The sequence below is a fragment of the Drosophila sechellia genome, chromosome 3R, assembly GCF_004382195.2.
Source record: "Drosophila sechellia strain sech25 chromosome 3R, ASM438219v1, whole genome shotgun sequence".
Taxonomy (NCBI): Eukaryota; Metazoa; Arthropoda; class Insecta; order Diptera; family Drosophilidae; genus Drosophila; species Drosophila sechellia.
Genome location: NC_045952.1, coordinates 9,932,146 through 9,958,213, shown reverse-complemented (window position 1 = coordinate 9,958,213; position 26,068 = coordinate 9,932,146). Strand labels below are relative to the sequence as shown.

The 26,068-nt window shown below is 46.3% G+C and overlaps 8 protein-coding genes across 8 annotated transcripts; 5 read left to right on the top strand and 3 right to left on the bottom strand.

Moving 5' to 3' along the window:
* The first annotated feature begins 1,361 nt into the window (after window positions 1-1,361).
* Window positions 1,362-5,388, top strand: LOC6613734 (insulin-like growth factor-binding protein complex acid labile subunit). Its single transcript, XM_002038168.2, has 2 exons — window positions 1,362-1,923; window positions 3,339-5,388. The coding sequence occupies exons 1-2, from the start codon at window positions 1,900-1,902 to the stop codon at window positions 4,926-4,928; spliced, it is 1,614 nt and encodes a 537-aa protein (XP_002038204.1). The 5' UTR covers window positions 1,362-1,899; the 3' UTR covers window positions 4,929-5,388.
* LOC116801418 lies at window positions 1,932-2,609 on the top strand. Its single transcript, XM_032720769.1, has one exon. It carries the CDS (start codon window positions 2,153-2,155, stop codon window positions 2,432-2,434), a length of 282 nt encoding a protein of 93 aa, XP_032576660.1. The 5' UTR covers window positions 1,932-2,152; the 3' UTR covers window positions 2,435-2,609.
* On the bottom strand, window positions 5,360-7,998 carry LOC6613733. Its single transcript, XM_002038167.2, has 5 exons — window positions 7,903-7,998; window positions 7,789-7,836; window positions 7,314-7,720; window positions 7,054-7,255; window positions 5,360-6,719 (listed from the first exon to the last, which is right to left on the bottom strand). Exons 1-5 carry the CDS (start codon window positions 7,915-7,917, stop codon window positions 5,613-5,615), a joined length of 1,779 nt encoding a protein of 592 aa, XP_002038203.1. The 5' UTR covers window positions 7,918-7,998; the 3' UTR covers window positions 5,360-5,612.
* Window positions 7,999-8,273: 275 nt separating this feature from the next.
* On the top strand, window positions 8,274-10,765 carry LOC6613732 (kanadaptin). Its single transcript, XM_002038166.2, has 3 exons — window positions 8,274-9,530; window positions 9,587-9,781; window positions 9,842-10,765. The coding sequence occupies exons 1-3, from the start codon at window positions 8,343-8,345 to the stop codon at window positions 10,637-10,639; spliced, it is 2,181 nt and encodes a 726-aa protein (XP_002038202.1). The 5' UTR covers window positions 8,274-8,342; the 3' UTR covers window positions 10,640-10,765.
* Window positions 10,766-10,862: 97 nt separating this feature from the next.
* LOC6613731 (high-affinity choline transporter 1) lies at window positions 10,863-17,233 on the top strand. The gene is made up of 6 exons (XM_032721263.1): window positions 10,863-11,770; window positions 12,836-13,202; window positions 13,281-13,865; window positions 13,980-14,301; window positions 14,387-14,659; window positions 14,780-17,233. Exons 2-6 carry the CDS (start codon window positions 12,929-12,931, stop codon window positions 15,168-15,170), a joined length of 1,845 nt encoding a protein of 614 aa, XP_032577154.1. The 5' UTR covers window positions 10,863-11,770; window positions 12,836-12,928; the 3' UTR covers window positions 15,171-17,233.
* An 831-nt stretch (window positions 17,234-18,064) lies between these two features.
* On the bottom strand, window positions 18,065-22,759 carry LOC6613730 (pro-resilin). The gene is given in 4 exon segments (XM_032722656.1): window positions 18,065-20,761; window positions 21,267-21,311; window positions 21,314-21,342; window positions 22,633-22,759. Coding segments are annotated over 4 exon segments (2,676 nt in total). The 3' UTR covers window positions 18,065-18,286.
* An 822-nt stretch (window positions 22,760-23,581) lies between these two features.
* On the bottom strand, window positions 23,582-24,043 carry LOC6613729. The gene is made up of 2 exons (XM_002038163.2): window positions 23,957-24,043; window positions 23,582-23,894 (listed from the first exon to the last, which is right to left on the bottom strand). The coding sequence occupies exons 1-2, from the start codon at window positions 23,964-23,966 to the stop codon at window positions 23,620-23,622; spliced, it is 285 nt and encodes a 94-aa protein (XP_002038199.1). The 5' UTR covers window positions 23,967-24,043; the 3' UTR covers window positions 23,582-23,619.
* Window positions 24,044-25,519: 1,476 nt separating this feature from the next.
* Window positions 25,520-26,068, top strand: LOC6613728. Its single transcript, XM_002038162.2, has 2 exons — window positions 25,520-25,562; window positions 25,632-26,068. The coding sequence occupies exons 1-2, from the start codon at window positions 25,553-25,555 to the stop codon at window positions 25,904-25,906; spliced, it is 285 nt and encodes a 94-aa protein (XP_002038198.1). The 5' UTR covers window positions 25,520-25,552; the 3' UTR covers window positions 25,907-26,068.

The following is a 26,068-nucleotide window of genomic DNA, read 5'->3' as shown; positions in this document are numbered from 1 at the left end:
CAGCGAGCCCCCGACCGGTTTTCTTTTCGGGGGAGCACTGTGTCCACTTTTGTGGGAACGCGAACGGGAATCTTGATCCAGCAGCAAATTTCCAGTTTCGGTTTTTTGTTCAGTTCGACTCGAGCGGCGGGCAGGTAGAGATCGTTCGCTGGCTGGCTCCTCTGCGCAAACGTTTCCGTTTTCGGCTTCAGCACTCGCGCGTGTTTCTTCTCCAGACGAGGATGAGCATCGTTCACCAAGCAGCTGCAAAAGTGCAACAGCAGCAACATCGGCAAGATCAGCAGTGACCGCAGCAACGCAAACGGGTTTCATTCGCACTCGACGGGCATTTACTTTTATTGTGTGTGCGGTTGGGTCGCGTGCAGTTCACGGAATATGCAAAAGCCTTCATCATTAAATTAAACACAGACTAACGACTAGTAAGCACATGGAACTTTGCCACGGATGTGCGTCCCGTCCTCCACCCTTGCGGTTTCTTGAAAGAAACGATATTGAAGGCGAGGCGACAGATATCAAATCTCTTAGGAGAACGCTTACAGTGGACATCGGATAAGAAGTCAGACGGCGAACTTGTTTCTGATAGCATTTGGTAGGAACATCAAAGGCGGGCTTAGGACATTTAAAAGATAGTGCTTTTTAGGTAGATACAAATATAGCAGGTAAAAAGGGTATTCAAAATATTAGGCATTGTTACATTTGTGAATAGTATGTATAGACTTTGAAAGCTACCATAAAATAATAGAATGGAGTTTTAGAAACTTAAGTATCTTTAGAATCTTTACAATCGCAGTGTCCACTGTACTTGCCTCCAATGCGATCGTGAGTCACAAGTGTCTGGGCAACATTGGTCGTCTGGCTGTGCTCGGTTAACTTCGTCGGCAGCTGCGAACAGCTCAATTCTCGATTCTCCATTCTTCGCGCTCGTTTCCCATTTCTCGATTCTTAATTCCCGATGCCAGGCGTCAGCAAGTTCAATGGAACCAAGTGACACTTGCAATTGCGATCGCATCTAATTGGCTCTCCTTCGGCCAGTGAATCAAAAGCCATTTGGAGCAGCTGTGGTGGGGCTAAGCTGAGTCAACTGATGGTCTGTTTTTTTGGGCTCCAAAGACACTTGTTGCCACATCGGTAGACAAAGACTTATCTTATCGCAGCGCAATCGGCTCGAAGCTAAACAATACAGTACAACTTCTATAACTGAATAAATATAAATTAATGAGAAATTATGTAGAACCTTTTAAATATTTTAGTTAACAATTGACCTTTATTTAAGGAATCTTTAGAAAAATATGATGATCACTAAAGCGAGAATAGTAAAGAAGTTAGTTTTTGGATTTAAATTACTAAAGTTTTGAAAGTAACTATCATCGATGTGGTGCATCGATCTTATTTGTTTTCTCACAAAGATAAGCTTCTTAAATCCATTGAAGAAGCAGAGAGAAAGCGGAGGGGAAGAGCCAAAAAGACAGAAGAGTCCGTTGATGACTCAATTAGAATTCACTTTTACTTTACCGACCGCTTAGATTACTATCTCAGAACTGAGAACGTGGGAGAGAGAGAGCACGGGAGAGGGAGGATGAGAGAGTGGAGCCCCGAGAGAGACTCTCTTCTCCTGCCCACCGATATCTAATCAAAACAAATAATGCCCCAGTCCACGGCGGCTTTACTTGATTCATAAATTTAGTTCTATACTGCGAGGCAAGCAGTACGCTTGCTGTGTGCTGCGCTAAACAAAAATAATAAGTAAATGTTCTGGATAAAAGTGCAATTAAAAAACAAATAAGTGCACTAATAAGAAACTCAAAAGCTACAAGCAACATAACTCGAAATTCAGTACGCCGGAGTTGGAAAACACCGAAAACGAAATCGAAATCGAATCTACATATAACCGATACCACAATGAAGCACAAGCTTCTGCTGTTGGTGAGTAAATATTTCAGCCATCCAAAACAGTAACCCTATCTTATCGCACATACTTTGGGCCCAGATAGTGGGGATCAGAGAGTTTTTTTTTCGTAAAGCTCTTTCCCTGAAAGTGCCCAAGTGGGGAGACCTTTTTATGAAGCACATCGATGACCTCCTTCCGGACCCCAAAACAAAAAAATTAGGATGCCACATAGGTTATCGAATCAGATCTGTGTGAGTCAATCAGATGCGTCATGTCCCAGATACAATCGCATTAGCTTTTAGTTTTCACTCACCGATATCAGTTGAACATGTTTTGCCACAAATTTATCTCAAGTCTTCAAGACACATGAAAGCAGCAATAGTAGGGATACCAATCGCAATTTACTTCAAAGCCCTAATGAACATGAACAGAAATCGTGGGGATCGTTGGAGAAAGATGGCCGAGCTCGTATTCTCCTTGTGTGTAATTGACAAAGCCGAGGATGTAGTTCTTGATGTAATAATGTTAAAGTTCCTCGGAGACTAGTTGCAGCCGACCCACTAGACGCATCTATGTAGAATATGGCTGACCGAATCTATACCAATCAATGTTATCTCACTAGAACCCATATGTTCCATAGCATCCCAATGTAAAATATATACTTGGTTAATTATATAAATATTTATTGCGGTGTACAGACCAACGCTCGATGACAGAATAATTTCTTTGTTTTGTATACTGACCCAGAAATGATTGATTTTTTTTAAAAAAGTGCGCACACTTTTGTAGGCTGACTAAGCAAACTTGTGTGCGTTAACCCTGTCGTATACGTATTTTCTTAGTATTCAATGCAATCAATTATCAGTTTAGATGGCACGACTGTTCCTTAAAAGAAAATCAAGTTACTTTTGCTATATGAAATTGCTATAAAACATTGCATTGGTATTCGCTACACGACTCAGCTTTTTAGACCTCTTGGATGCAGCAATGCAATTATATTAATGGCGCCAACCTTACTGGTCTCCAAAGTACTTTCGTCTGTCTGAACACTTCTACTTCGGGGCAATCGTGACATATGAGAAGCAGCTTAAAATCAGATATACAACACCCCACCCCATGGTCAGAAAATGTGGCGAAAATTGCAAGGGACACGTGCATGTTACTCAAGTTGTTTTTCCGAGAATATTATAATCTCCCTAAAATACCTTTTTTTAATGACGAAATAAAGCAAAGGTATATATAAAGTTTCATTTGCTTTGTTATTAAAAATTGAGGAATTACCAAAAACAATCCCAAAAATATTTTAATTTTAAGCTGAATTTAATACTCTAGATCAGCTACATTATAACTAGATATATTCCACAAATAATGTTGGAAGGTAATATGAAATATCTAATAAAATATGTTAAATATGGAATATTATTTAATTCAAGACCTTATTTTCCTTCAGTTCCTTGCAGGATCGGCTTTGCTCCTGGCCACTGAAGTTCGGAGCCAACATGAGGACATTCCGTACCAGCCGGTGAGCAACATCTGCCAGACGTGCCTGTGCCTCAGCACCCAGGATGTGGATCATCGGACGCACTTCAACCTGGACTGCTCGGTGAGGAATTTCGAGCACATCCTGGCCCGCTGGCCGGAGCAGTTTGGCAGCCAGGCGATTGCGTCCGGAGCTGCATCGGAGATTGTGGTCTCGTACTCGGCCAATAGGATCAAGTTGCTCCAACAGCTGCCGGCCACAAATGCCAGCTTAACACTCTCCTGCCGCCACTGTGGCCTGCAGGATCTGCAGGCTCCGCTGTTCATGGACGTGCCCAACGTGCAGGCCCTTTACATCAGCTGGAATGAGCTAACCGACGATGCCTTGGTGCCGGATCTCTTCAGAGGTCCATTCCGCAACACTCGCTACGAGCCGATTGGTTTGCGAGACCTGGACCTGAGTCACAACCAGATAGCTCGACTGGATCGGCGGCTCTTCGAGCACACTCCCCACTTGACCAAGCTGAACTTGGCCTACAACAAGCTGAGGGCCCTGGATGAAGCCACCACAGGCGCCATTGCATCGGTTGCTACACTGCAGCGTCTGGATCTCTCCCACAATGGCCTGATGTCTCTGCCAGCACAGCTTTTCCCGAAGCTCACAAGCCTCCGTTTCCTGGATGTCTCCGGAAATGAGTTTTCCACGATGCCAGCCAGCCTGCAGCAATTGGGCAAGTCTTTGGTTCAACTCAACTTGGCAGGAAATGCCTTTCTCAGCTTGAAGGAGTATAGCCTGCAGGGCTTGGATTCCCTGAAACGGCTGAACATCAGTAGCATGCCATCGCTGCGAAGCCTGGAGAAAGGAGCTCTGAACTTGCCTTCCTTGGAGCACCTGGATTGCTCTAGGAACTCGAAGCTGGAGCGCTTGGAGCTGGCCGATCTGCTGAGCAGTCGGAATTTGTCGAAGTTGGACTTGTCCTGGAATGCACTGACCACTCTGGTTCTCAATGCCACCGGTTCTAGCAATAACAGTAGTAATTCTACGAGTGAACCCTGGCCACGACTCCGTCGCATGAGCATCTCCGGAAATCCCTGGTATTGTAGCTGCGAACTGTTCAAAGCCCTGGAGCAGGTTGGACTGAACCACATCGACCGGGAATGGGATGGAACCGAGGCGCGTTGCGAAACGCCATATCTTCTGGCCGGATCTCCGCTCTCCAATTTGACAGCCGAACGGATCTGCAAAATGGTGATACCCAAGAAATATCGCGAGGTGGACGAGGAGCCACCGCGATTCCTGCGACGCCGCTACATAATACTCACTGCCATCATAGCCAGCATTGTCCTGGTAATTGGTCTTGTGATCGGATTCGTCGTGGTCTGCGTGCGCCGGCGGCTCAAGGGCAGCGATTACGGAGTACAACCCATCCGGTACACCAGCGTTAGGGGCAGCAATCTGTCGCAGTTCTCGCAGCTGCAGCCCGCCTCGGTGGCCAGCAAGTTCAATAATGTCCATGCCGGGAGCAGCAGTGGGGTGACCACTGGCGCTGCCAATGCCTAACACGGTGTTGAAATCCTAATGCGGTTCAAATTCCGAGCTAGCTGCACAAGTTTCGAGCCAAAGATGTCCACGACAGTGACGCGATCCCAACCGAAAGACTTCCTGTGCGTGCTTTCCTGTACATATGTGAGTGCTCCCTGTATTAAATTCCACAAAGGAGCTGATCCCATTGCCAGTCCCTAGACCCTAGTATTTAGTGAAGCCATCGATGTTTGTATTGTACTTAAGATCCGCACATTAGTGTGTAATAAAAAATAATTAACATAGTGTATATATCGTTAATGTGATTGCCAAACTTAAGTTTTTTAACAAATTCCGTCAGTTGATTTATAAAAATGTAAGTTTTAAAAGTTCCTTAAACACATGTGTCAACTTGAAATCCCTTAAATAGTTCAAATGAGTTTTTCCCAATAATACAATACAATAATACATATGTGTAGAGTTGGCCTACTTAACAACATTTATTTATTGCTTGCTATGTTTTATTTAGTTTTAAATATGGTAAGGAAACATAACCCGAGGAACAACCGAAAGGCAGAAAGTTGTGGTCAGGGTGAGGTGGCGTCGCTTGGCGAGCGGTCTATCTCTCCAGTTGGCTATATAAATGATAAAAGCTTAAACAGATAATACCCAGAGCAAAGGAGATAACAGGCAAGTGAACAACAAAACAAACAGCCAGCACGTCTAGCATTCACTTTCGAGCAGCTCCTCCCCAGCGGCGGCCACAGTTGGAGGTGGTAGCTTAAACAGATTAATAGCCTGCTTCTGAGCCAGAAATTGACGCATTTCAGCAAAATTATCACGCTCCTTGTGCTGTTTGCTGCGTCGCCGGAAGGCCTCCTCGTCAGCAGAATCCGAATCTGAGTTGCTGGAGGATTCGTAGACAGGTAAGGGTGTGGCATCCGCCAAGCGATTGTCCGCCTGCTGCTGCTCGACTCTTTCCATTTTGCCAAACAGCTCGTCCACATTTATGCCCTTAGAGGCCAGAACCTCGCGCTCCTTTTCCAGCATAACTTGTCTGATGGGATCGATGCGATCCTTCAGCTGTTTAAGGACAGGCTTAAACTTTCCCTTGGTAATACGCTTCTCGAAGTTAAGCAGTTCCTTTTCCGGCGAGGGAAATGGTGCATTCTGCTCAGCCTCAAAGTGCTGCTCCTCGTTTTCATCGTACATGTACGCATAAAAGTCATCCCTCTGCTGCGGTGCATCCACATTTTGCGAGAACTCGACCCTAAGAATGCTCTCGGGGAATTCATCGTCGACATCCTGCTTGGGCGTCGGCAACTCTCCTTCCAAATCCAGCTGACTGTGCAAGAACTTGTTGTAGAACAGCATCAATCGCTGGAAATCATCACAGCAAACGGCCAAGGCATTTTCGATGCCATGCATATTATTCGCCACAGCCACCAGTTCCTTGGAGTTGTTCTTTTTTGCCGCCTCTGTGACTGTGAGTTTTTGAAGGGTCACATCCAGAGCTTGACACTCTGCGGCCACGGCCACCATACAGGCGCTTAGTTTTAGCGAGGAATGCTGCAGCACAGCAATTGGTCCACTCTGCTGTTGCTCTGCTCTTGTCGCATTTAGCTCAGCCAGTTCCAGTTGCTTCCTGTTCTGCAGGGCTAATGCTAGATTACTGAAGTGCTGCTCCTCCTCTTGCACCAACTGCCTCACCAGGCTGTCGATTTTCTCCAGATCCTCGCTTAGCTGAGAGATCGAGGGACGAGTTGTGATAGTGAGTGCCAGTCGGAGCAGGTATTGTGACTGCACATAGGCGAAGATGTTGTGAAAGTCCTGGAAAAATTTTATACTTAGTAAGTTATTTGATGAAGTTAAATACTAATAATTATAACATTTCGAGTGTAACAAAAGAAAAATATATTTACAGGAAGCCCTACTTATTGTCTCATTACCCTTTAATAGCAATTAACGACTACAAATTGCTTATCATTTATCATTTATCTGTTATCAGTTATCTGTTGAATGCGTCATTAAAGATTACCATATGCACTTTGAATTGACAATATGGTCTCATAGTGGATATCATTTGAGCATAATAATGAACAGCCAGTTTATAAAACACTTTATAAGAAGTAAATAAATATATATATAGATAAATCCTTGCTACCTTTATGTGCTTGGGACTGTAGTCCGTGACATTGTTCTTGAAGTACTCGCATTCCCGCAGTTCTTCCATGGGCGCATAGTAGGCGCCGTATTTTGTCGGCAGGGGATAGTCCGTCTCCAGTTTGCGGGTGGCATCGTACAGGATCTCAGTAACCTCCTTGGCGGCCGTTATGCAATCCCAAGCTCGCTCAATTTGACGGGATCTGTAACCAAATGTGATTATATATATACAATTCATTAAATTGAGATCTCTTGAATTACTCTATAAGTTCGGCCTGTTTCATGATGATGATCTCCTGAAAGTACGTCATATTTCGACGGATGCAGTTGCCGAACTCATCGATGGTCTTGACCAGTTGCTCCAACTTTCTCTCCACGATTTTGTTGCGGCAAACGAAGACGCTCTTCACAGCGAACAGTGCAGCAAAGGTGCCGGATATGAGGATGGATGGAACCATGGTGTACCGGATGCCGCGTGGGGTTATCAGGTGCTCCAAGAGAGTGCCTCCCAATATCAGGCAGGCGTTCCTTGTCGTCAGCAATTGCCGGTCGGGACTCGCGCTGGAGGCTATCTGCAGCTCCTGCATGCAGTGCTCCAGTGCCTCCACATGGTCCACCAGCAGGCGCTTCGAGTACAGGATCTTCTGCAGCAGGTGATCTTGGATTACCTGGTTTGTTATGCATTCATTAGTTAGTTGGTTTATTTATAGCACCTGCTTTGCGACACGACACTCACCTGTTTTTGTTTCAGGTCATCCGCCAAACGGCGTCGCTCAAAACGTTGCTGTAACGTACAAATAAGGGCCTTATTTATTAGTTATAATATATATTTCATTGCCGATAAACGCACCTTGAGCTCCTGCATGTTTCACCTTTTGTTGTTTAGAATGACTTTATATTTTATTCAACACTAAATGTAGTTAAAATACCAAAAATACCGCCAGCATGAGGTGGTGATGATTATTTTAGTCTGTATAGGTATTTTAGCTACTTCATAGCTAGTTTTAGCTTTGACTAATTTTATTGTTCAAAAGAATAACGAAAAATGATTTGTTATTTCTATTTGAAATCATTTACTAATCTTTTTCACTTTTTAATTTAATTTTAATTAATCCACTGCATTATTTACAATATATAAAAAAATTAAAGCTCTATTTCCCGGGACAACTGTTGAAAGAGTTCCGTATAATTAGGCGGCTAATATCTGGTCTCACTGCGCCGAACAGCTGCTAATTTTGCAAAAATTTGTTTACACCTGAAAAAATTAACAGATTTTGTCCGTTCATCAACATGAACGAGTTCAAAGTGCCCGCTCCGCTGCCCAAACCCAAAGTGATTATCACAGAGAAGCCGCGCTCTGAAGTTCCCGCAGAGCCACCGCCTCCGCCATTGAAAATCCCCAAAACTCCGAAATCCTCGCCAGCGGCCGTCTGTCCGTACAAGGTGCCTAAGTGGTCAGCTCCGCCAGCCGAAAATCAGATCTACAGCTTTGAGGTGCTCAAGTCCGGCCAGATAATCGACACTGTGCACCAGCTGCAGCAACAGGCGGTCTGGACTTTCGGTCGTTTGCCGGAGAACGATGTGCCCGCCGCACATCCGACGATCTCACGCTTCCACGTGGTCCTGCAGTACAAGCCCAAGGCTCCGCCAAAGCCCGAATCCGCTAAGGAAGACGATGAGATGGAAGAACTGGATGAGGAGCCAAAGAACGATCAGCCAGAGGGTTGGTACATCTACGACATGGGCAGCACACACGGGACTTTTTTAAACAAACAGAGGGTGCCGCCAAAGGTCTACATCCGGATGAGGGTTGGTCACATGCTCAAGTTAGGCGGCAGCACACGCGTGTATATCCTGCAGGGTCCCGGCGAGGATGAGGAACCGGAATCAGAGATGTCCGTCACCGAACTGCGTCAAAAACGGGAGAAGGAGCTGGCTGATGCAGCCGTGGAACGAGAGTTGAGGCTTCTGGAAGCTGAGGAGCGAGAGCGCAACGAGGGCGTCAGCTGGGGCATGGGCGACGACGCTGATGAGGAGACGGATCTCAGTCACAATCCCTACGCCAGCACCAACAACGAGGAGCTCTTCTTCGATGATCCAAAGAAAACGCTGCGCGGCTTTTTCGAGAGAGAGGGTCTAAATCTAGAGTACAGGTGCGACGAACTGTCCACTGGTTCCTTTGTTTGCCGGGTGGAGCTTCCACTCGACGATTCCAATGGCAGGCCAATCATTGTGGAGGTTAACCACAAGGGTCGCAAGAAGGACTGCGTGGTGCAGTGCGCCCTGGAGGCATGTCGAACGCTGGACAGGCATGGTGTGCTCCGTCAAGCCAACCAGGAAGCACAAAAAAGGAAGCAGCTCAAGAATCGGGACTCCGATGACGAAGATGAGTTTTGGGACCGCACCGGGGATGTGGCGCGTAAGAAGCAGCGAAAGGACACTGCTGGCGTCAGTGTCACCCTTACCTATGAGGATTTGGTAAGTCTTAAAAGACTTCTTGATCAACTGACCGACCTAATCCAACTTTTCCACAGCTGAAACAAGAGATTGAGCTTAACTTGGAAATGGAAAAGGTAGAGCAGGAGATCGCCACTTACCAACAAAAGGAAAAAAAGCTGAAAGAGCTGGCGGCCAAACAGCAAACTGAAGGTGATGATCTGGACAACTTTATGGACATGCTCACCAAAGACGTTGAGCAACTGGACAAGACGGAGATCAAAAAGTTAAGGGTATGTAATTACAGATATTAGTATAAACAAAATGATTGATTAAAGGCACATTCCACTTAGTTGGAGCAGCAACGACTCAAGGGCGAGCAGCAAAAGGTGGAACGCCTGCTGAAGATTGCCAAACCCACTGCTCTGCCATTTACCACAAGCCTTGCGGCGGGTTCTAAGGAGTCGGCCGTGGAGGAAGGTGGTGCAGCCAAAAAAAAACAGCTCCCCATGATTGGCAAGAGAAATCAGTTTAGTAAATTCAAGGTGGTCAAAGCGCCATCAAGCATACAGGCTATGCCTCAATCTAATGCATTTGCCTCCGATGAGGAGGAAGTCGAAGAGGAAGAGGTCAAAGAGAAAGTAAAGGAAAAGGAGGCAGAGGTGGACAATTTGGAGAAGGAAGAGACGCAGCCGGAAAGTACGACAAAGCCATCGACTCCAGAAAACGATAGCTTGAAGGAAACCAAACTCCCTGCTCAACCGGAAGAGAGCAAACCAACAGTCGCTAAAACGGAAGTCCTAAAACCAGAGAACGTGAGGTCAACAAAAGTTTCAACGGAAGCGCCCCCAGCTCCCAGCCACGCTGTTGCTTCTACTAATCCAGATGAAGTCCTCCGTACCCCCGTAGAAGACTCCAGCACGCCAGCTGAAGACATCACTGCCCGAGCTGACGACACATCGGAACCGGAAGAAGTTCAGAAAAAGCGACGTCAACGCCAGCGACAGCGCAACAAGCAGCGCCAGGATGTGGACATGGACCTGGACGAGCTGGCCGAGCATGAGGACACCGAAAAGTACGCCAAGTGGGTGCCACCGACCAACCAGAGCGGCGATGGAATCACCCACTTGAACGAGAAGTTTGGCTACTAACGCATTGGTAGCCCTAAAACACTTCAAATATTTAGTTTAGATGTACTTTAAAACTAGTCTAGACCCGTAATCGATGTATTCTCTAAGACCCTCTCATTGTAACTTTGTAAATGTTGAACCCTTGAATGTTTTCATATTTATTTGTTTAATGGGTCTTCGGCGGCACTTCAGGCGGAGTGCTAGAGCTTTTCACCACCATTCCAGTGCTGGCAACTCCCCTTCGCGCTGAGAATCACCCCTGATTTGAGTCGAGTGGCGGCTTCCACGAAACGATTCATCCGGCGATTCGATTAAAATTCCTGCGCACATACACAAAATGAACGCCCACTCGGCTCAGCCATTTTGCGTCGAAGAGGCCATCGGTTCGCCGATGGGACTCCAGTACTTGAACTTCCAATTCAGTTATAATTTCGTCGCTCTAACCGCCAACACGGTCCGACGGCTGAACGTGGAGACGTGTTTTTAGTTTACCAATAGCCCGTAGTCAACTGCTCGTTTGTTTTAACCAAAAACCGAATGGCTTTAGTTTGATTGCTTAATTCATTTTCAAATATCGATTCGATTGGATTCAGTCCACCTTGAAGTTGGGATCGATTTGATAGCCCACGCGATTGCATTTCAAACAAGCCGAAGGCTTCTCAGCACCACCTGAACGAACGTGTGGGTGGTTGGTTTCCTTTTTTTTTTATATAATCTGGAACATTTTCGACAACTTCTCGTGTGCGAAGCTACATAGTGGCATTGGTTTGATGCGGCCGACACGCGTTTCCCCAACAGCCGGAGCACATGTGCGGGTTACATTTTAGGACGCGTAACAGTCCGTCTCAGAAGACGTCCCTCCGCTGGGGCGACTGCTGTCTAGCCTAGTCTAGTCTAGTGTTCCGACCTTCTAGTGTTCGAGTTCCTTGGCCGGAGACCTCATCCTCGTTTTCGATTCCCTGGCGACTCACTGCGTTCAAGCTAGTACTACTACGGTGCACAGCCCGCATCCACCTAGAGCCCTTTTGGAGCAGGAAATGTTGCATAAGTCGAGGCGCATTTGATTGGCGCGCTTCTTTGATTGCCGTCGCTAAGCTTCAGAATCGAGAATTGGCGTCCGCTTGAACTTGGCGCACAAATCGCAAGACAGAGGTGAGTGGCTACCCGCAAATGCGATGGGTCATGCGCAGACTGCTGGTGGGGATTACTACCCTCACCATTAGTCCGATGCGCTCCGTGCTTTGCTCAATTTTGTGAATGAAGCAGCCACAAGGGGGCATTGTGGCACAAGGATTGAGGTGTTTTCGCGGCGGCCGCTCGCTTGACGTGGCTATGACGTACTTGACCCTCCTCCCCCCACACACACAAGGTGCTTTGAATTGTTTATGTATTTCACATAAGCGGAGTGGAGTCCCGACCATCCCGCTCCCAAAGTCGGTCTGTTACATAAGCAGGACACGTGCGTGTGGCTGCAATCGGAACTAATTTCCGCACATTTAAATGCTTTCACTATTGTTCAAATTACTTGGGAACTAAAAGCTTTCGCTAAAAAATTATTAAATATTAAGTCTTTTTTTTACAAATACATTGATTTATTCATAAGAAGTTTATATCTAAATGAAAAATTGAATTAATTAATTTAATTTAAATTTTAGTTAACAAAGCTTATTTTTAGGAAGATTTTCATTTGATTGTTAATTTTATTTGTTACAATCTATTTACAACATTATTTTTCATGAGTATTTATAAAATTGTGATATTTTTGGGCGGACAGTACAGAGAACTAAAGATAGTGTCTATAGTATATAGTACCTATAGTATCTAGTACCTATAGTATCTAGTTTCTATAGTATCTATCTAGTATCTATAGTATCTAGTACCTATAGTATCTAGTATCTACAGTTGATCTATTATAATTATAGGACCGTGTAGGTCAAACTGAATGCAATAGCTCCTTAATTGCGCGCCATTAACAAAGACGCATTTTCTCGTGGGTGGGCGGGACGATAGGTAAGGAGGGTTGGAGTGGGAAGTGGGGTCAACTCCAATTATATCCTTGCAAACAAAGGTCAGGCGCACCTGAGGCCATGGCCAATGCATTGGCTTAATATTTAATGCTTCGTGCTGTGGCTAGTTAATTGAAAAATGAGCTCCTGCGATATTAACCATTATGCTCAAGGTTGTGGCTCTATGTGAAACCCTTGTATTCCATTACAGCCGAAAGGTCAAACCCATTCCGAGAGTATTTGGTTACAGCAGCGCGTGGAGAGCCGTGAGTTTCGTAGCCAAGGACACGACTGAACTGCAAGGATGATCAATATCGCTGGCGTCGTGAGCATCGTGCTCTTCTACCTCCTGATCCTGGTCGTGGGCATTTGGGCCGGTCGCAAGAAGCAGTCCGGCAATGATTCGGAGGAGGAAGTCATGCTGGCCGGACGCTCCATCGGCCTCTTCGTGGGCATCTTCACCATGACGGCCACCTGGGTGGGTGGCGGCTACATCAACGGCACGGCGGAGGCTATATACACATCGGGTCTGGTGTGGTGTCAGGCTCCATTTGGATACGCTCTAAGCTTGGTATTTGGTAAGTCAACTGTACAGATTCCAATTGAGATTCCTTTTTTAACAAAAAGTGATTACTTTATCCTCCATCGAAACTCAGGTGGCATCTTCTTTGCCAATCCCATGCGCAAGCAGGGTTACATCACCATGCTGGATCCGTTGCAAGATTCCTTTGGTGAGCGGATGGGAGGATTGCTCTTCCTGCCCGCTCTGTGTGGCGAAGTCTTTTGGGCAGCCGGCATCCTGGCTGCACTTGGAGCCACTCTGTCGGTGATCATCGACATGGATCACCGCACCTCGGTGATCCTGTCCTCCTGCATCGCCATCTTCTACACACTGTTCGGTGGTCTATACTCCGTGGCGTATACGGACGTCATCCAGTTGTTCTGCATCTTCATCGGTCTCTGGATGTGCATTCCCTTCGCCTGGAGCAACGAGCACGTGGGCAGCCTAAGTGACCTGGAGGTGGATTGGATTGGGCACGTGGAGCCTAAAAAGCATTGGCTGTACATAGACTACGGTTTGCTGCTCGTCTTTGGTGGCATTCCCTGGCAGGTCTACTTCCAGCGTGTGCTGTCCAGCAAAACGGCAGGAAGGGCCCAGCTTTTGTCCTATGTTGCAGCCGCCGGATGCATTTTGATGGCCATTCCCCCGGTGCTCATCGGAGCGATTGCCAAGGCCACACGTGAGTCCAAGCTAAACGACACTAGCAAGTAATACACAGATATCCCCAAAATAGTAACCACAGGCAGATTACCTATGCACCTTTGACTAATGTCTATTTTCTTTTCTTTGACAGCTTGGAACGAGACAGATTACAAGGGACCCTATCCCCTGACCGTGGACGAGACGAGCATGATTCTGCCCATGGTGCTGCAGTACCTCACGCCCGACTTCGTGTCCTTCTTTGGACTGGGCGCTGTTTCTGCCGCCGTGATGTCCTCCGCCGACTCCTCGGTGCTCTCCGCCGCCTCCATGTTCGCCCGGAACGTGTACAAATTGATTTTCCGTCAGAAGGCGTCCGAGATGGAAATCATTTGGGTGATGCGAGTTGCCATCATTGTGGTGGGCATCTTGGCCACCATCATGGCCCTCACCATTCCCTCCATCTACGGCTTGTGGTGCGTGAGAAGATGCATTATTCAACCTTCCTCCAACTGGTAGCTCATTTTGCTAAGTGCCTGCTCTTCTTATCTTTCCGGACAGGTCCATGTGCTCGGATCTGGTCTACGTCATCCTGTTCCCGCAGCTACTGATGGTGGTGCACTTCAAGAAGCACTGCAACACGTACGGCAGCCTGTCGGCATACATTGTGGCCCTGGCCATCCGGCTGTCGGGCGGTGAGGCCATCTTGGGACTGGCTCCGTTGATCAAGTATCCCGGCTACGATGAGGAGACCAAGGAGCAGATGTTCCCCTTCCGCACCATGGCCATGCTGCTCAGCTTGGTCACGCTCATCTCGGTCTCCTGGTGGACTAAGTGAGTATAAGTCTATGTAAATTGTAGGATATTATATATTATAGCTAATGAATATTTGATTTATTTTATTGTAAGATAGTGAGACCAACTAAATGTAACCCTTCTCCTAACCAATTTCAGAATGATGTTCGAGTCCGGCAAGTTGCCGCCCAGCTACGACTACTTCCGCTGCGTGGTCAACATTCCGGAGGATGTGCAGCGTGTGGGCGATCCCTCGGAGTCGGGTGAGCAGCTATCCGTGATGGCTGGACCCCTGGCCCGATCCTACGGAGCGGCCACCATGGCGGGCAAGGATGAGCGCAATGGCCGCATCAATCCCGCCCTGGAATCGGACGACGATCTGCCGGTGGCGGAGGCACGTCGCATCAACCAGGAGACGGCGCAGGCGCAGGTCAAAAAGATGCTGGATAATGCCACTGGGGTGAAGCCGTCGGGCGGAGGAGGCGGCCACCTCCAGAGCCAAAGCGGGATGGCCATGCCCACGGCGGAGCAGGACAATACGGCCTTCTGAGCGGAGTAGCGGAGAATCCCATGGCATCTGGGCAGCTGAATGCCCGAAAATAGGCTGCAGTTGATACCAGAGAATTATCCGATTTTATGTTGCGCTTGTTAGGGGGACACAAATGGGGGAAGTTGGGGTCATCATCGGATCGTGGAACGGAGTACAGAAAGTATTAGGAAACGTACGTTAAACACACAAGTGCTCAGGTAAAAAGTGCAGAAAGCTGATCGTAAGGTTTACATTTTCATTTAGCCAACATATTGTGTATAGTTTCTACAAGCTTAAAGCGTTGTTCTATCGGTATTCATTTTGATGTTAGAGTATCTATCTATCTATGTGTAAATGTTCAGAAGTCAATTGACGACGAATACATATCAACTGCATTTTCCTAGCCCGTGAATGGCCCAGGAACACGTATTAACCCAGAAGGAATTGGCCCAGTTTAAAGAGGCTATGGAATTAGGTGACGAGCATTTGAGCAATATGAATTGGCATTCCTGGCATTAGCATATCGATCATATACTATACTATATAGATGCATACAATGTGAATCATGTGTCCTTCCAGAACGAACAAAGCTAAGCAAAACTAACTAACTAACAAACCAATGCAAACGAAACATGTCAAAAGAAAGCAAGGAATCATATCAATATACATATCACTCGTATATAGGAAAATCGGGGTATGAAAAACAACCACTATATCCAAACAGTAGTCGTGTAAGTGGGCGAAAACGAGGCATATCGAGTTATATAGGAATGAATTTTAGCTGCTCTCAAAGAGCAAAAACCACAAGATACATACATGGCAGATGAGGCACAGGAATGCAGATACATATATATGTATATATATATATATAACATGTTGCGTCGTAGTACCTAAATATATACCTATACAAATCATATACACAAGCATATATATACATGCATATCTAGAAGCCAGCCACTGAATTTAGAGAGTTATACCCAAAGGAAACACCCACACCACTGACCCACGAACCTGCTAAAGAACCATTGGCAAAGGGAGTTTCCGATCTACAGACATATATAGACAAACACACGCTGCCTGAACCCCAAACCTCAAATCCCAACAACCTTTGATCTCAAAGTTACTCGCAGATAAAAGCCCATTTTGCAGATATAGTTTACCAAGCGATGGGCGTTGGTTCCTTCACTTCAAAGTCACTCGGCTCGTTTGTTGCTCTTTCGATCCGTTGGAAAGAACTAATCCAAATTTAAATCTAAATCTGAAATCTGAATAACTAAACTAATATGCGTAACTAACTTGGTAACATACTAACATACAACTCATTGAATTGTAATAAATGTTGACTGCTTTTTGATTGAGCCTCGTATGTTTGTTGTAACGGGGTCGAGTTTTTTAACGTTTACATAAGTGAAACTAACTAAGAAGATTTTGAGTCCATTTAGGATTATCTAACTACCATATGAGCATATCAAGCATATCCGTTCGTTGTTATTGTTATTATCTCTTGCATCAGATCTGAGTGTGTCAATTTCGATGGCGTTTGAATCCGTTTAACTAAGGACTACAATTTGACTAAATTTCCACAGAGATCCTACATAAAACGTATGTTAATTAAGTGTGTGTGTTTGTATACCATGTTTCGCGTTTCGTTGTGCAGTTGACCAGGTTTGTAAATAAGCAAATTATAGTTACTCGAATCGTTTGTAAAGTTACTATCAACTAAACCAAAACCACCAAATAATTTATGCATTCAACTGCGATGACTTACTTCGCTTGGTTAAAAACAAACAGTCGAAACGATTCTGTTTTGCAATTAGTTAAATATATACTCGTACCTATACTTCTGTTATTGTTAACCAAACTTGGTCCATCACTCCAAGTTACCTTAGTGGCATTATGTTAACCGAACTAAATGAAATTAAATAAAATAAAAATACAAAAACAAATGAATAGGACGAAGGGTTACGATATACATGATGTATTAAATTTAAACTAAACCGAATACATATCAATGTTTTAAGCATAGCGAAATGGAATAAATCGAAAAAAAGGTATTTAATAAATAAAAGGTATATATATCTACATTGAAATGGTTTCTCTGTTGCCCCAAAAGCAAAATCCAATCCGTCTACTTATTTATTCTATTTCTCAGTACTTATATATTTTGCCGACTAACTGGCTGGCTTGTGAAATAAATGCGAGTATTACGGGCCAACAAAAACCGCCAAGTGACGATCCGCAGACAATGGAACCGCATCATCATGGCAGGTGGAAATTTCTCAGACCAACTTAAAGAGCAAAGAGCTCTTGTCGGTGTCGCATCTCATCGGTTCCATCCGAGTTCGAAATATCCAAATGCCGCAAGACAATGCATTTGTTTTGGGATTCACAGCGCGGAGAATGTGGCAACTATGCGACAGTTACTTATTTTATTTAGTCGAAAGTCAGTCGGTTAAATTGCCAAAGTCGGAGAATCATATAGCCGCCATCTGCGATCTCAAGTGCTTGCAATTAGCATGCTAACGATGCAGTTGCAGTTGCAATTGCAGTTGGCTCTGTTCCATCTGCAGTGGCAATTAAGTTGTAATCTCAATTAGATTGGAATCGCCCTCCTCCATCATAAGCTCATAACTTGTGTCGCTCGAGAATTGCACCTAATTGTGGCCCCCACAGCAAGATGTCTTGTTGCCGGGGGATGTTGTTGTGGCAGCTATCCGAATATCCGGTATATCCGCTATTTTCGCACAAATTTGCATTGTTTGCCGATTTGAGCCTTCAACTGCCACATGTGGCACCCACCTATCCACTTCCATGGCTGTCAATTAGCCGAACGGTAGAGTTCCGCGAATGTCTTGCTGATATCGCGGATGTGAAGGGAACCGATCGCCCAGAACTGATGGCTTCTACGAATCTTCTATGATCTTCATCAAAGTTGTTTATTTAACAAACGTTGTTTCGTTGTTTTACATCTAATGGTACAGTGAATTAAGGCTAGATTTCCATGGAGGAGAGTAAGAGGAATGGGCGAATTGGTTGCTTGTCATTTTGGGGAATAATTTACAATGGCGACGGCGATGATATGATGTGGTGGTTGAGTATTCGAAGGCACGTGGCGTATGCGTGTTGCCGGTGGCTGCTCACTTCTTGCGATAGGTGTAGCCACCGTCGGCACTGTAGCTCTGCTGAATGGTCTCGTGCACCTGGCTGGGTCCGTTGTACTCGTAGCCGGAGTCCTGGGACGGAGCACTTGGATAGGGACCGGAGCTGGACGATCCACCGGCTGGCGGAGCACTGTAGCTGGACGAGGGTGCGCTGGAGAAGCTGTGGCCCGAACCGGTGGATGGAGCTCCATAGGAGCTGGAAGGAGCAGAGGGATAGCCACCGCTGCTGCTCGACGAGGCTCCGCTGAAGGAGGATGAGGAGGACGAGAATGAGCTGGAGCCTGATCCAGTGGAGGGAGCACCATAGGAAGAGGAGGGAGCGCTGAACGAGGGAGACGGTCCTGAGGCAGGTGCTCCGTAAGATGAGGATGGGGGAGCGATCGGTGCCGAGTAAGAGTTGGATGGAGCAGCCGGGTAAGGTCCTCCGCTGTTGGAGCTGGGTGCGGAGTAGGACGAAGAAGGAGCCGATGGGTATGGTCCTCCACTGCTTAAACCGGAGCTGGGTACGGAGTACGAAGATGATGGCGTCGATGGGTAGGGTCCTCCGCTGCTCGAGCTGGAACTGGGAGCGGAGTACGAAGATGAGGGAGCAGCGGCATATGGCCCGCCGGAGTTGGAGCTAGAGCTGGGTGCGGAGTACGAAGAGGAGGGAGCCGAGGCATAAGGTCCTCCACTGTTGGCTGAAGGACTCGGTGCCGAGTACGAGGATGAAGGAGCTGCAGGATAGGATCCGCCGCTGTTCGATCCTGGGCTAGGTGCCGAGTAAGACGAGGATGGAGCCGATGGATAGGATCCACCACTGTTGGCAGAGGCACTGGGAGCGGAGTACGAGGACGATGGAGCAGCGGGGTAAGGTCCACCACTGTTGGATCCAGAGCTGGGTGCCGAGTAGGAGGAAGACGGAGCCGAGGCATAAGGTCCCCCACTGCTGGAGCTCGAACTAGGGGCAGAGTAGGATGATGAAGGAGCCGAGGGGTACGATCCACCGCTGTTAGCACTGGCACTGGGAGCAGAGTACGAACTGGATGGCGCTGATGGGAAAGATCCACCACTGGAACCCTTGCTTGGGGCGCTGTACAAAGATGAGGGAGAGGCCGAGAAGCTTCCGCTGCTTGAGCCTGATCCGCTGCTGGGAGCGCCGTAGCTAGACGATGGTGGTGCGATGGGCTGGAACGAAGAGGAAGGAGCTCCGTACGAGGACGATGGAGGTGCCACTGGTGCTTCGTAGGATGAAGAAGGTCCGGATGAATAGCCACTGCTTCCCAGGCTCTGGGTCTTTGATGGTGCTCCATAGTTGGTCGATGGCGCCGAGGGCAAGGGCACAAAGCTGCTTACACTGGGTGCTCCGTAGCTGGAAGAGGGCTTCGATGGTCGCGATGGAGGTGGCAGGTAGGAGCTGACGGGCGCCTGAGGCGGTGCTCCATAGCTGGAGGAAGGTGGTGCGGGTGCTGACTTGGGAGGTCCGTAGGATGAAGAGGGTGCTGAAGGTGCTCCATAGGAGGGAGATGGTGGCGGGGCGGGTGCTCCATAAGACTTAGAAGGAGCAGCAGGTGCTCCATACGAAGAAGATGGAGGAGCAGGGGCTCCGTAAGATTTGGATGGTGGTGCTGGGGCTCCGTAAGATGGGGATGGTGGTGCAGGTGCTCCATACGATGAAGATGGTGGGGCAGGTGCTCCATAAGACTTGGAAGGAGCAGCAGGCGCTCCATACGATGAAGATGGAGGAGCAGGTGCTCCATAAGATTTGGAAGGTGGTGCGGGAGCTCCATAAGACGATGATGGGGCGGCAGGTGCTCCATAAGATGATGATGGGGCGGCAGGTGCTCCATAAGACGACGATGGTGGTGCGGGAGCGCCATAGGAGGATGAAGGGGCTGCTGGTCTAGGGGCTCCGTAGCTGGAAGAAGGTGCTGACTTGGGAGGACCGTACTTGCTGGATGGTGGAGCTGGAGCACCATAACTCTGGGATGGAGGCGCGGACTTCGGGGGTCCATAGCTAGAAGAGGGCGGGGCACCATAGCTCTGCGAAGGCGGAGCGGGTCTCGGAGCTCCGTAGCTGCCGGATGGACGACGATGATGGTGCTTCTTGGCCTGTGGCGGTGGTCCGTACGACTGGCTCGGCCGGCTGGGCGGTGGTCCATAGCTGGACGAGGGCCGGGAGGCTGGTGGTCCATAAGAACTGGAGGGACGTGGTGCGGGAGCCGGATATGGGCCACCCGATGAAGCACTTTGGGATGGAGCCGCATAGCTGCTGGACGGAGCGGAATTGAACGATGGCGCCGGTCCGGAGGCGGGTGGCAGGTAGGAGCTGGCCGGCGGAGCACCATACTTGGAGGACGGACGTTGGGGCGAGCTGGGTGGCAAGTAGGCGTTGTTCACCGGTGGCTCCGCTCCAACATCGCGGACCAGCGAAACGGCCACGACGGCCACGGCGATGACACCGAAAAGCTGCTGCAAAAACGAGGAAATTAGTAAATTTGCTTTTTTTTATGACGCACCGATCGATGATCCACATTAGAGAGATCTCTTCAGCTGTGCACTTTGCAAAAAACTATGCCAGTTGTTACATATATTTGTGTAAGTAGTTTTCAACTTTTGTCCAAGTAGTTTTAACTTACAAAGATACACTTGAATGATGAGTAAGTGATTATTGTAATTAATGTTTTAATTAAATTTAAATTTTCACGACATAAGAGGTATAATGATAAAGATTTAATATAAGAATTTTTTAATAAATTGAATTGTTTTGATTTTGAATTTTAAAAATTGTCAGTTCTGTACTAGAATAAATTTCTAAAAATTTTCAAATGTTTTTAAGTGTCTACAACTAAGATATTTGGGTGGTTAAGTACTTCAAGTTTTATATGGAAATAGTGTGTAGAGAGTATTTATTACTTATATTTATAAATTACTTATATTTATTTGAACTGCCCCATTTTAGTTGCAGTGTACTTACCACTCGCATGACTGATGCTGCTTCTCCGGGGGATGATGAGCTCGATGTGATGAGCTTCGAATGCAAATTAACCGAACTGCAAAGCGGGAAAGGGGGCATTAGAGAAAATCAGTTGAAAGTGGATTACTTGCAAAAAATAGTTATAGAAAGATTACGTTAATGTTGCATAAGTTTTAACGGGCACCAAGACGACCAAGACGACTGAGATGGCCAAGATGACCGAGACTTAACCCACGGAGCGCACCTAATCGCTCGTCAATCTTGGCTCGGTCCGTCGGGTCGGCCAATGCCAAGAACTGGCCAGCAGACGGAGCGTGTCGCCCGGCATTGAAAGTGGAGGAGTACCCCGTGGTGTGATGCCACTTAAGTTGCCGTTTTGGGCAAATCGCGGATGCAAACAAAAGCCACTGAAATCGCTGGCCAAATCTCATTCGAAGCGGAGTGAAACTCACTTAATTTTTTTCGCCGCTTTTCTTTCGGGGAAATTGAATAAAATGGGACTATATAGACTGAGTGTGTGTGGGCGTGATCGGCTGTGGCATAATGCTGGCTTTTATGACATTGCAAAATCAGCCGCGGCAGTTGGCAATTTCTCAGCGCCATTGCCATTACACCCCCACTGCATGCGGCATGTGGCATGTGGTACGTTGCATGCGGAGTGACATATATTTTCCTCTCCAGCTACTGCTGCCAATTACTGTCTCCACATTTTGGCCACATTCGGTGTCGTCTTGGCCTGTCCCGTTGCGTCCAATTGTTGGTTTTTCAGCACTTTGCTTTATTGTTTGGCTCGCGACGCTTGTTTGGCTTTTGTTGATTGCGACAAGTTTTAATTATTTTTCAAAGTCCGACTAAGTGACTGAATGACCTGCTGAATGTGAGGCAACTCCTAATTGGCCATGCTGATTATGCAATTTACGAGGGTGACAAGTGCTAAGTTCTTTAGACTAACTTGCATTTGTAAGATCTATAGTTCATGGAATTTAGTAACGAAGATGGAATATTTCTATAATATCGGCACATAAAAGAATAAAAAATATAGAAAATTTACTATTATGTATTGAGCATTTTAAACATATTTTTCATTGTGACTGATGAATTAAATAAGTTAGGTAGTATAAATTGTCAGTTTTTAATTGTTTTCCTAAAGCACTGAAATTTTTAATTAAAAGTGATAAATTAAATATAACTTTAAACGTTTTTTCACAGTAACTGATAATAAATCATCCTTGCTACTTTGCAATGACTTGTAATAATCCTGTTTAAAGACTTTGTCACTTAATAACGCTGATTTATGTTGACGATGACTGGCGATATATATGTATATATGTACTTTTAAATAAATTATCCTTTATGGAGCACTGACCGTTTTCGTGGGCACCAGCTGCTTCTTTGAGATTTTTGGGGGCACTTTGCAGACGATGCTCTGCCGATGGACGAATGCGAACTACACTGCTGCCTGATGCGCAGCATGCACTTTTATACAAAATCATAACCAGGCAAAGCCGCAAAAATAAAGACACAAACCAACAAAAAAAAAACATACAGCAGAAAAAGCAATAACAATGCGGACAGACGAAAATCAAAAGCTCCGAGCCAAAAACACAATGCGAAGAAGACGGTGGCAGCGGCATGTCTTCGAGTTTTGTACTTTATGTAACACTTCAAATGCACTCACTCTTCGTCGGAGCCAACAGCCACCTAAAGCCAACAGCCACCACAGAAACCACCAACAAGCAGGCAAAGCAGCAGAAGTGGCCACCACGGCGCATGCGCGACTTCGCGTCCAAAGCTGCGCATCTGCCACAGCAAGCATGCAACAACAAAATAACAAAGGCAGCGGCGGCAACAACAAGCTACTGCGATCGTGAAGCTTTCGGCATTTGCTTTTGTTTTTGCACTGATAAATCCACTTCGATCCGTTGCCAAGTTCAGTGGCAACATCGGCTGTCAACGGCTGTGTCTTATATCTTATGGATTAATCACACTTGGTTTCCAGCTTAATTGGTCTATTAAAATGGTTTAAGCATGAACCTTAAATTGTCTTTTAAGGTTTGAAAAGCAGTGCTAATAACTTGAAATACGTAACGTATTTTTTAAGTTAAGAAGATAAAGGCCACACCGCGTATGAGTGATATACAACTTTCTACCAATGCAGTGACTTGCAACTTGTTTTAACCAACTTACATCAATGTAAATCTGTCAAATTATGTAGGAATAGTTGAAATAATTATGTTTGTAGAATCAGTTTCAAATCCACAGCACCTTTGATTCCAAACCCCACTGTCACCCAATCAATCAATAACCAAATAATCTTGCAATTGTGAACATTCAAGAGCTGGGTCATTTATTTTCAGGCCACAGTTGGTGGCATCTCAGGCTTCTTCCAGATGTAGCTGGCCCATGGGATGCACTCCTTGAGCAGATGCATGTAGGCCAGTCCCGCGGGGCAGTCCACCTCGGTGGCCGGAACGCCGAGGGTCTCGCACAGCCAGTACTTGGCGGCATCGAAGTGATGCGTATAGGTCTGTCCAATCTCGGACTCATCCTTGCAGGCGGAGCGACCCGCATCCGCACTCACGCCAGCCACCAAAATAATGGCCAAAACGGTGGCAAACAGGGCAACAACTTTGGTGAATCAATAAGTTATCAAACGGGAAAATAACATTAGAATTCAACCTCACACCCACCAGACTTCATTTTTAGCTGTGAAAGTTTCTCGATAGAAGGAACCAACTGAGACCCTCACGTTTCGAGAACGCAACTTTTATACTTTCGAGGGGGAATTGTGACCGAAAAAACAAAAAAAAAAAAAACGATGTGAAAACAAGAATAATAAAAGTATTGACATTTTGACACACGCATCCGTCGATTATTATCAAGGGAGCAGAGCGAAAAGTAGCTGAAAACAGCATCTTTATCAAGATGGGTTGGAAAATATATGGGCTGCCCGGGGGGCGGGGCATGTGGAAAGATAACAAATAAATTGAAGCATTATTTAATGCAGCATCAGGAAGGAGGAAGGAGCTAGACAAGCAAGTGCATTTTTAATGGATTCTTTTTGTAGCACACAAAATATACAAGGTGAATTCGCACCCAGCCCTTAAATTATTTGATATACATATCTGTTTCATTTACTAGAAAAAACAAATATACATAAATGCATAGATATTTACCATATTTTCGCCAAACAAATGTGTTGATTGGTTTGATTACCGTGAATTTGATTCATTGCGTTTTAGAATCAACAACACATGTTCTGCATCCAATTATATGGAACAACCCAGTATTTATTCAGTCAACAGTCATCCAGCTTAATAACCATGACTATTTATTGACAGCTTGTGAGTTGCAGGCCCAGCTGGCATGTCGAATCCATAATCGGATATTTCAATAGTGCGTTAAACAAATGCTGAAATCTGAATTCGTTTAAAGTTTGCAACATTAAAGACTATCGGCCACTCCATTAATTAATTGCTGGCTGTCTTTCCGTTGGGTTTTTTTCATATTTTTTTCTTTATATTGCCTATTTTTGTTTTGTCATTTTGCAAAAGTATTTTGCATTTATGTTAACTGTTTGTCTCTTTGTGGCTTTGTTTGGCTTTGCTATCGGAGCTTCAAACGCCCCAAGCGCCAGGCCACTTGACCAATATAAATACCAAAAGAAGAAGCAGCAGCAGCAGCAGCTAGTGAAATAAAATATGGCAAAAAACCTCACGAAATGAGCCGACTAAAAACCGTTTAGCAGCCAAGAGTGGGTCGACGACGAAAACCCTGAAAATCGCTTACAAAATGCTTTAAAGTCTAATTACAGTTTCCGCATTGTGAGGCGGCAAACCTGGCGGAGATTGCCGGTGAAGGAGGTGGCCAATCAGCGACGCAACTCCCCAGCGGGGTGACTATGTATGTGTGTCTTTTGGTGTGTTTATGGCCAAGAGACAAGATGACGCTGCCGTATCGCATCGCATGTGTTAAGCTAACTGATTATTTCAGGTTGGCCAAGATGTGATGGTGGCGACGCAGTGCAGCGGCTAATTATCGATTAAGCCGACACGCTCGGGGTCTCTGGGCCAAATCCAATTAATGCGGCCAAGTGAAATGCGGCTCGTTATGATTGCCATTGCCCAAAGTTTTTGGGGCGACATCCGCAGCAGGTAGCTAAAAATAAACTTAAACTCATTTGTACTAAGTGATTTTGCTTGTGCAGCAAGTGTCGCTACGATAAGGAGAATTCGGCACTAGTATAAATATGCCAATTGCCGGCCTTCGATTGCAACACTTTCATCATGTACAAGGGTGAGCCACATCGCCATCGATCTTTTCCAAGAATGCCCCACTCAAATTTCCCCCATTTTTCTCCTTCAGTTTCGATCATCTGCTGCCTGCTGTTGGGCCTGTTCCTGGCCCTCAGCTCCGCCTACAATGGCCAGGACATCTATGCCGAGCCCAATTGCGCCATTGTCGAGGATCACGCTCGCAAGTTCCGCGACATCTCGGACCCCACCCACTACTGGGTGTGCCCCGAGGGTCAGGAGAAGGCCGACTACATCCAGTGCCCGGACAACTACGCCTTCATGGAGCAGCAACAGAACTGCGTCGTCTGGGAGGAGTGGAAGTGGGTCGAGCCCTACACCAAATAAAAAGCCAACTTTCGCACGCTCTCTGAACGTCTAAGCCGTTTATGTTTCCTTTCTGCCGCCAAGTTTTGATTGGATTCGATTGGATTTACGGCTCATAGGTGGTGGTTGTATCAGTGGTGGTGCAAATAAATTAATTATGTGTCCTGGCACACAGTCAAACAA

Excerpts from the sequence above, each read along its gene's own strand:
- LOC116801418 (XM_032720769.1), top strand. The coding sequence starts at position 2,153 with ATGCGTCATGTCCCAGATACAATCGCATTAGCTTTTAGTTTTCACTCA.
- LOC6613731 (XM_032721263.1), top strand. The coding sequence starts at position 12,929 with ATGATCAATATCGCTGGCGTCGTGAGCATCGTGCTCTTCTACCTCCTG. Across the intron at positions 13,203-13,280 it reads CGCTCTAAGCTTGGTATTTG|GTGGCATCTTCTTTGCCAAT; the intron begins GTAAGTCAACTG and ends ATCGAAACTCAG. Across the intron at positions 13,866-13,979 it reads AGCGATTGCCAAGGCCACAC|CTTGGAACGAGACAGATTAC; the intron begins GTGAGTCCAAGC and ends TTTCTTTGACAG.
- LOC6613733 (XM_002038167.2), bottom strand. Across the intron at positions 7,256-7,313 it reads AAACAGGCCGAACTTATAGA|ATCCCGTCAAATTGAGCGAG; the intron begins GTAATTCAAGAG and ends ATTTGGTTACAG. Across the intron at positions 6,720-7,053 it reads ACAGTCCCAAGCACATAAAG|GACTTTCACAACATCTTCGC; the intron begins GTAGCAAGGATT and ends AAATTTTTCCAG.
- LOC6613734 (XM_002038168.2), top strand. The coding sequence starts at position 1,900 with ATGAAGCACAAGCTTCTGCTGTTG. Across the intron at positions 1,924-3,338 it reads AGCACAAGCTTCTGCTGTTG|TTCCTTGCAGGATCGGCTTT; the intron begins GTGAGTAAATAT and ends ATTTTCCTTCAG.
- LOC6613732 (XM_002038166.2), top strand. The coding sequence starts at position 8,343 with ATGAACGAGTTCAAAGTGCCCGCTCCGCTGCCCAAACCCAAAGTGATT. Across the intron at positions 9,531-9,586 it reads CCCTTACCTATGAGGATTTG|CTGAAACAAGAGATTGAGCT; the intron begins GTAAGTCTTAAA and ends ACTTTTCCACAG. Across the intron at positions 9,782-9,841 it reads CGGAGATCAAAAAGTTAAGG|TTGGAGCAGCAACGACTCAA; the intron begins GTATGTAATTAC and ends CATTCCACTTAG.